Source organism: Musca vetustissima, unplaced genomic scaffold, assembly GCF_032173495.1.
Source record: "Musca vetustissima isolate MV318-11 ecotype Yass unplaced genomic scaffold, APGP_CSIRO_Mvet_v1 utg96201, whole genome shotgun sequence".
Taxonomy (NCBI): domain Eukaryota; kingdom Metazoa; phylum Arthropoda; class Insecta; order Diptera; family Muscidae; genus Musca; species Musca vetustissima.
In genome coordinates, this window is record NW_026885647.1 from 45,413 (window position 1) to 64,814 (window position 19,402).

The window sequence follows — 19,402 nt, forward strand, 5'->3', positions numbered from 1 at the left end:
CTTGTTTCAGCCCGTACAATAATTTTCTCAATTTACACACTTTGTCTTTATTTTCTGCATCCACAAACATTTTGGGTTGATACATGTAAATATCTTCCTTCAAAATTCCATTTAGATATGCCGATTTCACATCAATGTGATTTATCAAAATCTTAAATTTTGATGCAATGGCCAATATTAATCGAATTGTGCTATGTCTTACCACGGGCGCAAACGTATCGAAATAATCTTCATCTAGCTTTATATTTACTTATTTTACCATCAGCGTCTCTCTTTGTTGTAAAAACCCATTTGTTTCCAATAATGTTCCTATTCTCCGGTTTATTCACCAAATCCCACGTACAATTCTTCAATAACATTCCATATTCTGTTTCCATTGCAGCTTTCCAATTATCAGCGTCATCTCTATTCATAGCTTCATTCACCGTCTTTGGATCCAATATTATTTCACTCACTTCATTTACAACTTCAGGTGTTGAGTCTCTCAAATAATATTTGCTTGCTCTTTGTACATTTGCATCGTCACTTCTTTGAACACGCGGCCTTCCTACGTTGTCTGTACTTATTATACGACGTCTTCCCCTCTTCCTTTTTTCTCCGCACTCGCCTTCATTATCACTCTCTTCTTCAAACATTTGCTCGCCAGATTCATAAATCGACAAGTTTGGGTTAACTGTTTCTTGCGTTGTTTGTGGCGGCGGTAACAGCTCTGCATGCTCTCTTTGAGTGTTGCTGTCTTGCTTCCCATGAGTGATGAACCAATCGACACTATTTTCTTCATCAGCATTCTCATCTCTGCCAAACATGTTCTCGAAAAACACAACATCTCTTGATATAACAATGGATCTCTTTAATTTGTTGTACAGCCGATATCCCTTTGTTGTTGTTGAATAACCGACAAACATAAGCACATCACCTTTTGGTTCCAATTAATTTCTTCCGGGCTTCTTATTCAAAATAACAGCATTACAACCAAAAACCTTAAAATGGGAGACCGATGGATTATGTCCGTGCCATTTTTCATATGGTGTAATATTTTTCAACAATTTTGTAGGTGAACGGTCCCTTATATAAACTGCTGTGTTGATAGCTTCTGTCCAAATATTTTTAGGTGCGTTCGATTCGGCCATCATACACCTTGCCATTTCCATCAATGTTCTATTGGCTCGTTCAGCGATGCCATTCTGCTGAGGTGTATATACGGTCGTTGTTTGATGTATGATTCCACGTCTCTTTAAATAATTTTCAAAATCGATCGACAGATATTCGGAACCGTTATCACTCCTTTGTACTTTCAGCTTTTGTCCAGTCTGATTTTCGGCCATATTCACAAAATCCTTAAAAACTTTAAAAACATCTGACTTGTGATTCAAAAAATAAACAAAAATATAACGCGAAAAGTCATCAATAAATGTCACGAAATATAGTGAGCCACTTTGTGAAGCAACACGCATAGGACCGCAGACATCACTATGCACCAATTCCAATATTTTTTCGTATGTATTTCATTTATTGATTTGAATGGGAAATTTTTTATTTTACATTTAGAACAAATCACACAAATATTGTCTGTCTTTGAAAAATTTTTATTTATATTAATACCGCGAACCATTTCATTATTTATTAGTTTTTCAATATCGCCGTAGTTTAAGTGTCCGTACCGTTTATGCCATAAATTCAATTCCGAGTCGTCAACATTCAGCATCGCGAAATCACTTTTATTTTCCAAATACGTCTTAAAAAGTCCATTAACTAATATCCCTTCCAAAATTATTTCATTTGATGGTTTGTTTACGATTGCTTTGTCTTTTGTAAACCGGACAGAATTACCATTCTTAATTATTTTGCTCACCGACAAAAAATTCGATTTTAATCCCGGCACACATAAGACGTCACATAGTGTAATGTCAGTATACTCTGATTTGACAATTGCATTACCTATGCCTTTCGTAATCACACTCTCTCCTGAGGCTAAATATATTTGTTGTTGATGCTCTCTCAGTGAGGTAAATAGATTTTTGTTGCGACAAATATGAGAGGATGCTCCGCTATCCAAAATCCACATGTTATCATCCATTTCTTTTTGATCTTGATTCGCACAAAAAACAACGGGATTATGAGTGGAACTTCTGCACTCCGATTTAATGTGACCACGTTTTCCACATGCGTAACATTTTATGTTGCTATCCCTTTTACGTTCACCGTACTTTTGATATTTTTTTCCTGTTTTTTACTTCTCCTCTATTCTTAACCACCAACACGTGTTCTTCTGCATTATTCTGCTTCTCACCTCTACGATTATACTCCTCTAAAATCTTGACCTTCAAATGTTCCAATGTCGGCAACTTATCTCTGCTTTCCATAGCTACAACGAAGTTCTCGAAACATTCCGGCAAACTGCATACCAGGATCAGGCTTATGAATTCATCTGATATGGTACTGTTAGGGATTTAACACAACCACTAAATTCATTTATTTGTTGAGAGTAGGGTGAACCATCCTGAATTTTGAAGCGTACTAACTTCTTAAATAAATGTACATTCCGAGCTGGTGTTTTTGCCATGTAAATACTGCTGAATTTTTCCCAAGCACCCATTGCCGATTTGCAATGCTTAATATGTATCAATTCAGAGGGCTTCACACTTAATGTAATTGAAGCAAGGGCTTTTTCATCTATGGCTTTAAAACGTGCCTTGTCTTCTTGTGTGGCGGTTGACGGACAAACATTCTCACACACTGACCAGTAATCCAACGTTACTAGGAGACTCTTCATTTGTATACTCCAACTCGAGTAATTATCTCCGCTCAATTTAACATTTTTAATCAGGAAATATTATAATTTTCGACAAACGAAAAAACATGAAACTGTCGACAAACACACAGTCAATTTTTCCTTTTCAATTTCTTTTCAAGGCGCGACTTTTCGACAAACGAAAATACAATTTTAGGACGATCCAAGTTTTACATATAATTACACAATTTGATTTTAATTATGGCTCTGGACCCATAACCTTTGTTAGCGCAATGAAACACGGACACGTAAACGTTCAATGAATTCTTTATTAGAACTAAAAATAGGTACACATAAGTTTATTCATGAAAGCGAAAGTGGAAGATGACAAAATAATATTACAGTTATTTCACTCGATCAATTGTTCCTCTGTTTACTTATGAATTTGGGTTGAAACAAAAATAGAATGAAACAAGTTAGCAATAGCAGTATCTTACAATGCCAAGTATTCGTTTGGCAGATGTACCCAACAATCTTGTTAGAGGGTTGTCGTACTATTGTTGCTGGAAGTTTGTTAGCTCAAAATTCAGTTTTTGGCTGGCTGGTTACTGGGCCCATTCCCTCGTCAAAGATCCGCACATTTTCCACTACTATTCGCAGGAAAAATTATAATGCACAAAATAGGTCTAAATCAAATCGGCTGGAACGATCCTCTTGTGGAAGCCATGTTCGTAGAATGGCTTAAATTTGTGGACACATCTCCCCAAGTAAATGCAATTAAAATTCCTCGGTGGGTACGGTACACCCCTCAATGTTCGGCGGAATTGCATGTGTTCTCTGATGCCTCAGTTAAGGCATAGGCCGGGGTAGTATATATTCCAATTGAAGTCCCACTTCAAAATGTGTTCGTGCATCTACAATCTAGTAGTTCCTATTAAATCATTTTTACGACCTCGTATGGAACTTTGCAGATTTAGCCTCTTAACTTTTGAAAGTTATTGGAAAAGAGATCGTTGTAGAATTTTGTCAGTTTTATTGTGGGATGGATTCTATTATTGTCATGGCCAATAGAGTTTGTAGTATCCATGATCTTGTGAATAATTCTCTTAGTCTATTCGAGATTTACTTCGACTGGAGACAGACATTGAAATGAGTTCGGTGCATTTTCTTTTGTGTTTTGTTCTTTCCCATTCGTAAAAACCATGGATAAATATTCCTCTTTGGAAATTTGTTATGGTTCATTCGTCGAACATGTAATCGATACCATTGTAAATATTTATACCTCGATCAATTATTACGTCGTTGAAATTTGAGGAGGTTCGACTTATAATAATCTTCACTCAGAATACCATAAATTGGTTGAGCTTGTAAATAACAAAGGGATATGTTTGTATGTTCGTTTGTTTGTCGACTAACTCTGTTCAGTTGGAAGCAGAATTTGATTTGTCCGCTGCTAACTTCATTGTATCGAGTTATTGCTCGTCGGTGAATTTGTAGCTACAACATCCGGTCATTTTTTTATAGAAGCTCTTTTTAGTTGCTCCGCTTGACCCACTTATTTTTGGAATACCGATATCGCTCGTGAATCGGTTTAGAAAGTCTGTTTGTATCATATGAGGTATAAGTGGAATTTTCCACAAAGAAATGTTGTAAAGGACAATTTAGTCGTGGTTCGGCACGAGAATCTCCCTCCGACCTCGTGGAAGTTAGGACGTGTAGAAAATGTTTACCCGGGTGTAGATGGACACGTTCAAGTGATAGATATTCGTACGGCAAACGGCGTTGTAAAGCGGCCTATACCCAAGTTGGTCATTCTGACCGACCAATCGTCGAATGAAGCAAATCATTAAACTATTTCTTCCCTCTTAGTACCATGAACGCATCGAATATGTACGCAATTGATCTTATCGTTCAAATCGACAACGTACTACAGAGGGTCGATGTATCAAAGAAGCGTACCACTTCGGAAGTTTTGGATGAGTTGGTTCGTCCAATAGCAGCGGAGAAAATGACAGAGTCTGAGACGGAATCCGTAACTGCGGGTTCCAGCATGTGCTCCAGTGCCAACATCCGACTATCCGAACCCGTAACTGCGGGTTCGAATCGTGTTCACCCATCAGACTCCGTAACTGCGGGTTCTTCGTCGACCAGTTCGGTATCCAGGCCAGATCCCATAACTGTGGGTGAATCGGTATTCGTTCGATCATCGGAGTCCGTATCTGCGGGCTCCTCGAATTTATATAGAAATTGTTGTCGCGTCTGCAATCGCCGGCACTCGCTTTGTACGTGCCGAGATTTTCTCGCCATGTCCGTGCAAGCACGTATTCATATCGTAAATGTAAACCGGGACTACACACGCTGCCTGGCCAAATGGCATCAAGCCAATGACTGTCATAGTCAAAAAGTGTGTTTGAAGTGTGGTAGACACAACACACTATTACACAAAGATTCGGCGGATAGCGGTCCTCTGATAATCGACCAATCGCCAATTTTGGTAGTAATTCACTCGGGTCATTACCCTTACAACAGGTGTCGACATTATCCCCCAGTCTCATCGTAAGACTTCAGCATGTCGCTCCTTCAATTCCAATTCGTGTAGTATTGGATCCTTCTGGTAGTCAAAGCCTAATATGTGCCGCAATGGTGTCTGACCTGAGGCTTCCCACATCCAATTTAGATGGGATCCGGTTCTGTCACATTTCGGTGACATCAACCTACGATCCCTTTCAAACCCTATCGGTCATGGCACGGGTTGCAGACCTACGCCATGTTGTTACGCCGCTGGAAGCCATCCCTAAACGGACGAAATAATCGTTTTTGGGTCTACCTCTCGCTGATCCGTGCTTTTTCAGGTCAGGTCGTGTGGCTTTAGTGTTTGGCCCTGAAATGTATGCCAAAATCGTTACCAATCGGGTGCAAGCGATGCCGGGGCTTCCTGTCGCCCACTATACTATGTTTGGTTGGGTGGGAGCATGCCACTCTTAATTCTTATATATTAAATGTTCGTGTTTAATTTGAAAAAAAATAATAAATGAAATTATGAATTGCTCACACTGCACTGCCCTAATCTATACTTATTTGTACTTATAAATTAAGTTATATATATTGTATAATTTTGAGTGTTACAACATTAATAATGTTGCAAGGGAAAAACATATTGATTTTATCCTTGTGGGCGTTTTCACTTTTATTGTGTTTGAAAACGCATTGAATTCCATATTCGTTACAATATGCATACGCCCTAATATTACAACATTGAAATGTCAAATGGCAGATTCTACCGAGTATGGAATTAGCGCGAAGCCACCTTCCTTTATTATTGTTGACACTCAGACACTCTCTTTCCGTTGGCCTACCAATCAACAGGTAATCTGTCACAATCTCTATCTTTTCCACTCTTCTTTTATTTCATCAATAAAGCAACTGCTTTTATTTTAATTTAAATCTAAAACGTTCGTGTTTTAATTTCTTTTATTTGCACGCAATTTCGGCGTCAACAAATAGATTATTGAAATGAATTAAATACTCACAAAAACTGAACTTGCGTTCTTATTTCTCTTATTTATTAAGTATTTTTTATCCATATATTCTATAATATATATATTTGTTGATACATATAGATGTATCAATGTGAGAGGCAATGTATAACGTTAGATATGTTGACCTTCAACTTCCCGAGCTCAGTCAATCACGTTTGCTGTTTGACACAACGGGCATCTACTCAGCAAATTCCCTCAGCGGAGACCGCAGAGTTCAGATGCCACCGGGCGGTGGTTGTTGTGGGTTTTTCTAACCTTGGTACATGAAAGATTCTTGCTCTCATTGGAAGTAGTGTAGTAGTTGTAGTAATATACGACAACGAACCTCAGCGATTGCACTGAGCCCCAGCGTTCACTTGTCGTTTAACCTCCTTAGAGTTAACTTGTCGTATAACGTCTACGCGTTATTAACAGGTCTCACAACACCACCATAAATTACAAGAGGTAATTTATTTGTTGTATTAAGAAAATAATACCACCAATAAACCAAGACTTTTATTAAGATTATTAAACTAATCATTCTTGCGTTTTATTTCTTTTGAACTTTTTTTCTTTACCATACACCATTAACTGCTTGGGAGTTCTCTTGTTGTCGCCTGCACCCCGCTTCCTTGTGTTAATACATTGATTACCCCGTATTTCCCCCAATCACCACATACACCACCACGGTGAGGAGTAGAGCAAACTCCTCGATAAAGTTTGATACATTCTGACTCAACTTCCCCAGCTCAGTCAATCACGTCTGCTGATTGACACCACGGGCATCTCCACTGCAAGTTCCCTCTGCGGAGACCGTAGAGTGCAGATGCCACCGAGCGGTGGTTGTTGCTGGTTTGCTAGACACTTTTCTCCCATTGGAATATATTAATGCAGTAGTAAACGACAACCGATTCTCAGCGATCACCGCAATCCTCTGTGATTGCATGAACCACAGCGTTCACTTGTCGTTTAACCTCCTTAGAGTTAACTTGTCGTATAACGTCTACGCGTTATTAACAGGTCTCAGCGCCACCACCATAAATTACAAGAGGTAATTTATTTGTTGTATTAAGAAAAGAATACCACCAATAAACCAAGACTTTTATGAAGATTATTAAACTAATCATTCTTGCGTTTTATTTCTTTTGAACTTTCTTTTCTTTACCATACGCCATTAACTGCTTGGGAGTTCTCTTGTTGTCGCCTTCACCCCGCTCCCTTGTGTTAATACATTGATTACACCGCATTTCCCCCAATCACCACATACACCACCACGGCGAGGAGTAAAGCAAACTCCTCGCCTAAACATTTGGTCGCATCGAGCCGGATTGAAGTCACCGCATATTTGTTGTTTCTTTGAAGAAAATATTGAAATGTATCACCTTTCATCTCATCACCACATCAACAAAACACCATACTAACACCAGATACGTAAACTCAGATTTCGTTAAAAGTTAACTACCCCGTGAGTGTTAGTCTTTATTAATATTAATTTGGTATTGGCCGGGTTCCAATTATCCCTACGCTTGTGATTTCAATCGTTCGCCTATTCACCAAAAATACAGTCCACATTTGTTTCTAGTGTAGTGATCACATAACGCATTGTTGATCGTTGGAGAACAAATCTGTGTTGTTGCTGTTTGTTTGCTCTAAATTGCTTATTTTTAATCTCACCATAGCAACTCACATCACCCGTTCTCATTTATTGTGTAATTTAAGTCGTTTTAATCGACTTACACTAACACTCCTTTTTTAATACATACTTTCTCCCATATAAAATATTAGCAGTCTATCGCCTTGTACTGATTACCCTACGTCGCGTTGATCATACAAAAAAATTCGGTGTTGTTACCACCACTCGTCGACTTAGCTTTGTCAAATACTATTGCAATAACAACACACATTATTTCCATCACAACTTCACATATTTCTTGTTTGGTTTATTTGTTGTTATTTACCCTCACCAACCAAACATATTCGTTTTTTGATACTCGTCTTCAGTTTTTAATAAAGCCTACAACTGAGAATTAAATTTAGCATATTGCACTAACAACATACATCATCTCCCAAAATCTTGTTCGATTGGTTTATTTGTTGTTTTAATTCTCACCAACCAGACAAATTTGTCGCGTTGTTATTCCCCTCATTTCTTCTAACAATCAGAGAACAATCCTATTTTTCGTTTCATTTATTTCTTGTTGCATTATTCGCCAACCAAACGATTCGCTGCTGTTGTTATTCTTCTATTCTAAACCTCAGAGTATTTGCATTACTAAATAAACAATAACAACAAACACCCTAACAGTCCACCTTGTTGTTTGGTTCACTTTTTGTATTGATCCAAAAATTGTGAATTTTCAAAAACAATTGTTGTACAAGTTCAATTTAGTATAGAGTATGACATGGGATCCTTTTCCCTATTTCTATAATTTGTCATAGTACTCTTTTGTCCAACATTGAATTTTCGTTCAAAGTTAAGGATGACAAATTATAACGAGTAAAAACAGCTGCCGCTCTTGGGATAACTAGGCTTCTTCTCGTTTTTTTTTCAATAAACTCGCTTCTTGTTTTACGGATCTTCGTCCAATTAACATCACCAGCAACACCATTGTAAATACAAGATAAGTATTAGTTTTTCTACTAATAACAAATAAAACCGCCAATTTTTATTTCAAAATTATAATTATTGTGTTTTATTTATTTTTATTTACATTGCTACGCATCATTTTGGTCACTTCGAGCCGATATTCTTGTTTCCAGCAACAAAAAATACTAATTGGCTCTTCTTCTTCCCTATTTATACAAGGTTTCACTTCGTCAACATCGCAAGGGGAAAACTCAAAAGAAAATACCAACAATGACCTGGTCAACATCACATATTTATTTAATAAATATTTATTTATTACTGAAAGGTACGTACCGTCATTTAGTGAGCAAATAGCGCGAATGTTTCTCTTTAAAAATATATTTCATTCCTAACAAAAACAAATATAGTGCTTAACTACGGTCGATTCTGCAAGTGTCCGTCGGTAATACGATTTGTTATTGTTTCATTTCATCAGTGTCGGTTGCTTATATCGTGTAATAATTCTCTTCACGATTATTACACTGTATTCAAACACACTCTTAGTTACGATATTCACGTATTCATACTTAAAAGTGTTGTTTAAAGTATATAAGAAGTGATTATATTGTTGTTCTGTTTTGTTATTGAGAGATCAGTAACAGAAAGTAAAGGGAAAATAAACACTACACACATACTGTTTGGTAGTATAACAACAACAATACAATCACATACCAGTGCTGCATACTCTGTGGTTGGTTAATTCATAAGTAATCAGTACCCACGTGTAGAGTGGAATAGGTCTGTTCCAACAAAAATTTGAAATTAATTTTTTTTTTTTTTGGAAAAATATATATTTTCTTAGCCGATTGAATATAATTATTTTTCGTTGGAAATTCAACGGGTTAATAAATAATACACCCTACATTCGGTTAAAGTGGGTTTGACCAATAATTTTCGTTATTATTATACATTTTTTTTGAATTTGATATTATATTTATTTTTTGATTTATTTATTTGAATTATATTTTCTTATTTGATTACCGAATATTTCATATTTTAACTTGTGGTGTGCCTCTTACAGTCCGTGCACCCTACAGTCGGCTATATATTTTGAGCCATCTATATTCTTGTTTGATTTTTTCGGCAATTAGTTTGTTTTTAGATTATTTCTATTCCAAAATAATTTTGTGGTGTTTATTTGACACACGTAAAAATACTAAATTTGCCCGATTTTTAAAGTAAATTGCGTGTATATTTCTATACACAGCTAAAATATCTATATTTGCTGATATTCGCTAAGAAATCAACAAATTATCTAAATTGTCGTTGATTGCTTTTTAGATTCGTCAATTTTATTTCATTTATATCAATTGATTTAATTCAAAATGCCACTCACTCCACTAGATTACTTTATCAGAGCCACAGATGCTCTTGTTAAATTTGAAGCTAACTTCACTTCATTTCGAGCAGATGATGTAGATGTATATTCCCTTGATGTGCAGGCTGCTGAGGCTAGGGAATTATGGGCCAAAGTCAAAGATATGTTTGACAAATGTCTTACTTATATACAAACTTCCGACGATGCTGATAGAGAAGACTTCACATCTGCAAACAATAAATATGAGGTGGCATATCAGTCTTATTTCAATGTTATAGCTCTAATCAGTAGAAAATTGGATTAACTTCGAGTACCGCAAAATAATTCAAATCAATGTTTAAATAATACCTCCCAGTCGAATCGTTCGAATTTAAATAATGTATCCCAACCTAATGTTGCTCAATCGAATTCGAACGACAGAGAAGTAGAAGAACATCGTTCTACTATGACCAGCACACCTCAAGTCAATGCTCAAGCCCTAGAAGATGTTTTATATCTATCTGGTGTACCGACCTGGAACGTCAGTTGAGGCTTTCGTTTCAGCTGACAACGTAATGCATAGTCTAAATCTCCCACCTTGTGATATAGACGTCTTTGATGGCGATTTCCTTTCTTAGCCTACATTAAGGGATCTTTTCTCTGCGGTCTATATAAACACTAGTCGTCTCAGTTATATCGAGAAGTTGTGTTATTTACTTAAAAAGACTAGTGGTGAAGCTAAAGATATAATATCTAAGTTTCCTTTGACGCACAAAAGTTTCACTTTAGCTTGGCAAGCTTTAAAAGAGACAATGTCCGAATCTTGGTTAACAACCAACTTAAATTGCTCTTTGATCTTCCAATTCTCGACAATGAGTCCAGTACTGGCTTGAAGAATATTCAACGAGCAATAAATTGATGTATTTCCGCTATGGCGATCTATGACGTTTCCACGAGCGACTGGGATCCCATACTAGTCTTTATATGTATCCAAAGATTGCATAAGCACACCGCCTCACTATGGGAACAGACGGTCAAAGACAAATCGGCATTGTCGGCTTGGAAAGATTTGAATCATTTTCTTACGGAAAGGATTCAAACACTTACATGCCTTCGAGATATTCGCGGTATAGATTCCTCAAAAAAAGTTGAAAGGAAGGTTCGTTCACATTTCACAAAATCTATCCCTTCTGGTTTATTCAATGCCTCTTCGTTCAAATCTTGTGTTCTTTGTCCTAAACTGGTTCATCCCTTGCGTTTTTTTCCAGAATTTAAAAAATTACCGACAGATGGTCGATTTTCAGTTCTCAAGCGCTTCAATTGTTGTATTAACTGTCTTACGGTTGGTCATGAGGTCAAAAAATGTATAAGTAATTATAACTGTGGTAAATGCAACAAGCGACATCACTCCCATCGTGAGGGGTCCAATTCTGCAAACTCCGCTCAGCTTACGTCGTCGTCGCAGTCGACTTCAAATCCACCCTTTGCGCCATCCAATCATGTAAATCCAGATATTCCATCGACTTCGTCAGGGATATCTCACTCTGTTAATAGGCTAGCGTATCATGTTTCGCAAAATAGAAATGTTTTTTTTTTGTACAGCGATGGTGCATATAATTCATTAAAGCATCACATATCCCGTTCGTGCCCTAATTTACCCAGCTTCTGAAGCATCCTTTATAACTCAAAATTTACAACGTCGTTTAGGTATTTCTACCACTTCAACTCAGGCTACGATATCTGGCATAAACCAAAGTATGTCCACAGCTTCACATAAGGCAGGTTCTCCAATCGATACGTCCGTATTTATGGAAATACAGGCTTTAGTGGTACCCGTTATTTCTGGTAATCTACCATCATTTTCAATCGGCGTTGATTTAATTTCCAGTTTGCCAAATATTCTTTTGGCTGATAAAAACTTCTTCCAATCAAGATCTGTTGACCTCTTACTTGGCGCTGATTTATATCCCAGAATTCTTTTACAAGGAATTCAATCAAACATTTTGGGTTCATTAATGGCACAAAAAACAATTTTTGGCTGGATCATTACTGGTCCTATTCCCACTCCCAATATTACGGTTTTAACAATTGGAAGAACCTCCAAAGCGCGCCATACTGTCTCCTTCTGACAAATTCTGTGAAGAAAACTTAAAACAAACCACTCGTCGGGACTCAGATGGCAGATATATTGTCACACTTCCCATTATTCCAGAATGTGCAGGACAACTTGGTCATTCAAGAACAAATTCAATTCTTGCGTAATGTAACGCCCAAAAGTCATGCTCTTCGTTTTTGGGGTACATTATTATCTTCAATATAATTTTTATTTACTTTTTATAGAAAATCAACAAGGAAATATTTTTGTTTGAAGAATTAATTTAAATATTAACGGTTACACCGGTCCCCTAGTGAAGATTGCTATCATTAAAATACCACGTTGGAACCCCTGGTGGCAAATGGCGGAACTACGCAAAACTGTCAGATTGGGATCAGCTGCTGTCATGAGAAAACAACAATAGATGACCAGCCAAAAATGTATAAAAGGAGACTCATTTCACACAATCGAGATCAGTATTCTGTTGATGGCTGGTAAGTCAAGTGTGATTGGGAGGAAGAAAAGGCGCGCAACCTCGGTTGAATTGAGTCTTAGTAAGCCAAACAATAAGCCTTGACTATTTGTGGTGACTAGACCGGACTGAACGCAGGGTCAAGTGAGGGTTGTAGCAATACTCCCTATTCTTCGGGCTGCGTTGACGGCGACTGACGTACTCATCAGGCTGCTGCTGTGCCAAGCCACCGCCACCCTATTCGTCGTCGCGTATTCATCGGGCCGCCGCTGTGCCAAGCAGCCGCCACTACTACTCGCCGCTGACGTATTCATCGGGCCGCCGCTGTGCCAAAGCTGCCGCCACTACTAGTCGTCACCTGCGTATTCATCGGGCTGCCGCTGTGCCAAAGCCGCCGCCACCCTATTCATCATCGCATATTCATCGGGCCGCCGCTGTGCCAAAGCTGCCGCCACTACTAGTCGTCACCTGCGTATTCATCGGGCTGCCGCTGTGCCAAAGCCGCCGCCACCCTATTCATCGTCGCATATTCATCGGGCCGCCACCCTATTCATCGTCGCATATTCATCGGGCCGACGCTGTGCCAAGCAGCCGCCACTACTACTCGCCGCTGACATATTCATCGGGCCGCCGCTGTGCCAAGCTGCCGCCACTACTACTCGCCGCTGACGTATTCATCGGGCCGCCGCTGTGCCAAGCTGCCGCCACTACTACTCGCCACTGACGTAATCATCGGGCTGCCGCTGCGTCAAAGCCGCCGCCACTAATATTCGTCACCTGCGTACTCATCGGGCTGCCGATGCGCCAAAGCTGCCACCACTGCTACCCGCATACTCACATTTCGACTGTACTCTGTGATTTAGTGTTCTTCGTGTTTCTGAACGTGATATTATTGTGTTTAGTGTTATTTACGGAAATAAATTTATAACGTTTTAAGAAAACGTTTTGCTTCGCTCTCTCTCTCTCTTTATGTCCTAACAAATAAATTCTTGTGACGACTCTGGCCCCCCGCTGAACCTACCCCAGCTTCAAAGTGAAAACACGTCGTCACAGTAACGAGGCATCTCTGTTACGAAAACCACATTAAAGAAATTTACGATGGGGTGGTTCGGGAATATTTAACATTAAACCACATGAAAATAGTTTCAACTTCTCCAGCAAACTTTACGGTTTGCTACCTACCTCAACACCCGGTTATAAATCCGGAGACACCAACAACAAAATTGAGGGTGGTTTTCAATGCCTCAAATAAGACCTCCAATGGATATAGTCTGAATGACATACTTTATGTTGGTCCAACTCTTCAGTTGGATTTAGTCCTTCTTATTCTAAGATGGAGACACTTCAAATATGTCTTTAATTGCGACATAACGCAAATGTACAGGCAAATTACAGTTGATCCTGCTCAGACTCCACTCCAATGAATAATCTTTCGTGATATTCCCAACAAATCGGTTCAAGATTTCGAACTGCAAACCGTTACCTTCGAAGTAAACTGTGCTCCATATCTTGCGATACGGACTTTGCTTCAATTAGCCGAGGATACAGAGAATGATTTTCCTTTAGCGGCACATAGTTTTCGAAAGTGCATGTACGTAGATGACGTTTTAGCCGGTTATCACGATATAGAGACAGCGCAACAGTCAAGAGACCAACTAGTCAGTGCTCTTTCTTCCGCCCAATTCGAATTAAGGAAATGGACCGCCAATGATCGCCACATTTTACAAGGTATTCCGTCTGAACACCTTTACGATGCCAAACTTCTAACTTTCGTGGAAGCGAGTAGTTCCAAACCACTAGGTATTCTTTGGAATGCCCAGCTGGACCAGTTCTATTTCAGTGTAAAGCAACTGGAATTACGGTCCAAATACACTAAACGGGAAGTTAGGGCCTATAATAGTTTTGGCAAAAATAATCATGCAACGCATTTGGCTCGATAACATTGATTGGGACGATTCGCTTCCGTCTTCGACAGAACGCGAATGGAACAAATTTGTTGAATCATATGAGGGCGTAAATTCTATTTCCATTACTCGTTGGATTCAATATTCTCCTCATTGTCAACCCGAACTTCATGTCTTTTCTGATGCGTCAAAAAAGGCATACGCGGGGGTAGCATTTATTCGGGTCATAATTTCCAATGGAGAAATTTTCACAAATTTGCTCTCTTGTAAAAAAAGTGGTGAAGCTAAAGATATAATATCTAAGTTTCCTTTGACGCACAAAAGTTTCACTTTAGCTTGGCAAGCTTTAAAAGAGACGTCTGACAATGTCCGAATCTTGGTTAACAACCAACTTATATTGCTCTTTGATCTTCCAATTCTCGACAATGAGTCCAGTACTGGCTTGAAGAATATTCAACGAGCAATAAATGGATGTATTTCCGCTATGGCGATCTATGGCGTTTCCACGAGCGACTGGGATCCCATACTAGTCTTTATATGTATCCAAAGATTGCCTATGCACACCGTCTCACTTGGAAAGATTTGAATCATTTTCTTACGGAAAGGATTCAAACACTTACATGCCTTCGAGATATTCGCGGTATAGATTCCTAAAAAAAAGTTGAAAGGAAGGTTCGTTCACATTTCACAAAATCTATCCCTTCTGGTTCATTCAATGCCTCTTCGTTAAAATCTTGTGTTCTTTGTCCTAAACTAGTTCATCCCTTGCGTTTTTGTCCAGAATTCAAAAAATTACCGACAGGTGGTCGATTTTCAGTTCTCAAGCGCTTCAATTGTTGTATTAACTGTCTTACGGTTGGTCATGAGGTCAAAAATGTATAAGTAATTATAACTGTGGTAGATGCAACAAGCGACATCACTCCCATCGTGAGGGGTCCAATTTTGCAAACTCCGCTCAGCTTACGACGTCGTCGCAGTCGACTTCAAATCCACCCTCTGCGCCATCCAATCATGTAAATCCAGATATTCCTTCGACTTCGTCAGGGATATCTCACTCTGTTAATAGGCAAGTGTATCATGTTTCGCAAAATAGAAATGTTTTTTTGGGTACAGCGAAGGTGCATATAATTCATCAAGGCATCACATATCCCGCTCGTTCCCTAATTGACCCAGCTTCTGAAGCATCCTTTATAACTGAAAATTTACAACTTCGTTTAGGTATTTCTACCATTCCAACTAAGGCTACGATATCTGGCATAAACCAAAGTATGTCCACAGCTTCACATAAAGCATGTTCTCTATGTATAGGTTCTCCAATCGATACGTCCATACTTATGGAAATACAGGCTTTAGTGGTACCCGCTATTTCTGATAATCTACCATCATTTTCAATTGGCGTTGATTTAATTTCCAGTTTGCCAAATATTCGTTTGGCTGATAAAAACTTCTTCCATTCAAGATCTGTTGACCTTTTACTTAGCGCTGATTTATATCCCAGAATTCTTTTACAAGGAATTCAATCAAACATTTTGGGTTCATTAATGGCACAAAAAACCGTTTTTGGATGGATCATTACTGGTCCTATTCCCACTCCCAATATTACGGTTTTAACAACCACTATTAATTATCCAGAAAAAGACATTAGTCAGATGCTTCTTCGTTTTTGGGAATTGGAAGAACCTCCAAAGCACGCCATACTGTCTCCTTCTGACAAATTCTGTGAAGAAAACTTTAAACAAACCACTCGTCGGGACTCAGATGACAGATATATTGTCACACTTCCCATTATTCCAGAATGTGCAGGACAACTTGGTCATTCAAGAACAAATTGTTTACGTCAATTCTTGCGTAACGAGGCATCTCTGTTACGAAAACCACATTAAAGAAATTTACGATGGGGTGGTTCGGGAATATTTAACATTAAACCACATGAAAATAGTTTCAACTTCTCCAGCAAACTTTACGGTTTGTTACCTACCTCAACACCCGGTTATAAATCCGGAGAAACCAACAACAAAATTGAGGGTGGTTTTCAGTGCCTCAAATAAGACCTCCAATGGAAATAGTCTGAATGACATACATTATGTTGGTCCAACTCTTCAGTTGGATTTAGTCCTTCTTATTCTAAGATGGAGACTCTTCAAATATGTCTTTAATTGCGACATAACGCAAATGTACAGGCAAATTAGAGTTGATCCTGCTCAGACTCCACTCCAAAGAATAATCTTTCGTGATTCTCCCATCAAATCGGTTCAAGATTTCGAACTGCAAACCGTTACCTTCGGAGTAAACTGTGCTCCATATCTTGCGATAAGGACTTTGCTTCAACTAGCCGAGGATACAGAGAATGATTTTCCTTTAGCGGCACATAGTTTTCGAAAGTGCATGTACGTAGATGACGTTTTAGCCGGTTATCACGATATAGAGACAGCGCAACAGTCAAGAGACCAACTAGTCAGTGCTCTTTCTTCCGCCCAATTCGAATTAAGGAAATGGACGATGCCAAACTTCTAACTTTCGTGGAAGCGAGTAGTTCCAAACCACTTGGTATTCTTTGGTATGCCCAGCTGGATCAGTTCTCTTTCAGTGTAAAGTCACTGGAATAACGGTCCAAATACACTAAACGGAAAGTTTTGTTAACCATCGCTAAATTATTCGATCCAGTAGGATGGTTAGGGCCTATAATAATTTTGGCAAAAATAATCATGCAACGCATTTGGCTCGATAACATTGATTGGGACGATTCGCTTCCGTCTTCGACAGAACGCGAATGGAACAAATTTGTTGAATCATAAGAGGGCGTAAATTCTATTTCCATTACTCGTTGGATTCAATATTCTCCTCATTGTCAAACCGAACTTCATGTCTTTTCTGATGGGTCAGAAAAGGCATACGCGGGGGTAGCATTTATTCGCATTTGGCTCGATAACATTGATTGGGACGATTCGCTTCCGTCTTCGACAGAACGCGAATGGAACAAATTTGTTGAATCATATGAGGGCGTAAATTCTATTTCCATTACTCGTTGGATTCAATATTCTCCTCATTGTCAAACCGAACTTCATGTCTTTTCTGATGGGTCAGAAAAGGCATACGCGGGGGTAGCATTTATTCGGGTCATAAATTCCAATGGAGAAATTTTCACAAATTTGCTCTCTTGTAAAAAAAGTGGTGAAGCTAAAGATATAATATCTAAGTTTCCTTTGACGCACAAAAGTTTCACTTTAGCTTGGCAAGCTTTAAAAGAGACGTCTGACAATGTCCGAATCTTGTTTAACAACCAACTTAAATTGCTCTTTGATCTTCCAATTCTCGACAATGATTCCAGTACTGGCTTGAAGAATATTCAACCAGCAATAAATGGATGTATTTCCGCTATGGCGATCTATGACGTTTCCACGAGCGACTGGGATCCCATGCTGGTCTTTATATGTATCCAAAGATTGCCTAAGCACACCGTCTTACTATGGGAACAGACGGTCAAAGACAAATCGGCATTGTCGGCTTGGAGAGATTTGAATCATTTTCTTACGGAAAGGATTCAAACACTTACATGCCTTCGAGATATTCGCGGTATAGATTCCTCAAAAAAAGTTGAAAGGAAGGTTCGTTCACATTTCACAAAATCTATCCCTTCTGGTTCATTCAATGCCTCTTCGTTCAAATCTTGTGTTCTTTGTCCTAAACTGGTTCATCCCTTGCGTTTTGGTCCAGAATTCAAAAAATTACCGACAGGTGGTCCATTTTCAGTTCTCAAGCGCTTCAATTGTTGTATTAACTGTCTTACGGTTGGTCATGAGGTCAAAAAATGTATAAGTAATTATAACTGTGGTAGATGCAACAAGCGACATCACTCCCATCGTGAGGGGTCCAATTCTGCAAACTCCGCTCAGCTTACGACGTCGTCGCAGTCGACTTCAAATCCACCCTCTGCGCCATCCAATCATGTAAATCCAGATATTCCTTCGACTTCGTCAGGGATATCTCACTCTGTTAATAGGCAAGTGTATCATGTTTCGCAAAATAGGAATGTTTTTTTTGGGTACAGCGATGGTGCATATAATTCATCAAGGCATCACATATCCCGCTCGTTCCCTAATTGACCCAGCTTCTGAAGCATCCTTTATAACTGAAAATTTACAACGCCGTTTAGGTATTTCTACCACTCCAACTCAGGCTACGATATCTGGCATAAACCAAAGTATGTCCACAGCTTCACATAAAGCATGTTCTCTATGTATAGGTTCTCCAATCGATACATCCGTATTTATGGAAATACAGGCTTTAGTGGTACCCGCTATTTCTGGTAATCTACCATAATTTTCAATCGGAGTTGATTTAATTTCCAGTTTGCAAAATATTCGTTTGGCTGATAAAAACTTCTTCCAATCAAGATCTGTTGACCTTTTACTTGGCGCTGATTTATATTCCAGAATTCTTTTACAAGGAATTCAATCAAACATTTTGGGTTCATTAATGGCACAAAAAACAGTTTTTGGCTGGATCATTACTGGTCCTATTTCCACTCCCAATATTACGGTTTTAACAATTGGAAGAACCTCCAAAGCGCGCCATACTGTCTCCTTCTGACAAATTCTGTGAAGAAAACTTAAAACAAACCACTCGTCGGGACTCAGATGGCAGATATATTGTCACACTTCCCATTATTCCAGAATGTGCAGGACAACTTGGTCATTCAAGAACAAATTGTTTACGTCAATTCTTGCGTAACGAGGCATCTCTGTTACGAAAACCACAT

General features: G+C 38.8%; 1 protein-coding gene across 1 annotated transcript; it reads left to right on the forward strand.

Moving 5' to 3' along the window:
- The first annotated feature begins 12,754 nt into the window (after positions 1 to 12,754).
- Positions 12,755 to 13,497, forward strand: LOC133332871 (uncharacterized). The gene is made up of 3 exons (XM_061541239.1): positions 12,755 to 12,761; positions 12,949 to 13,193; positions 13,338 to 13,497. Exons 1-3 carry the CDS (start codon positions 12,755 to 12,757, stop codon positions 13,461 to 13,463), a joined length of 378 nt encoding a protein of 125 aa, XP_061397223.1. The 3' UTR covers positions 13,464 to 13,497.
- The last annotated feature ends 5,905 nt before the right edge of the window (positions 13,498 to 19,402 follow it).

Bases quoted from the DNA above. Each gene is read 5' to 3' on its own strand.
- LOC133332871 (XM_061541239.1), top strand. The intron at 13,194-13,337 runs CTACTAGTCGTC...AGCAGCCGCCAC, and splicing joins CTGTGCCAAAGCTGCCGCCA to TACTACTCGCCGCTGACATA.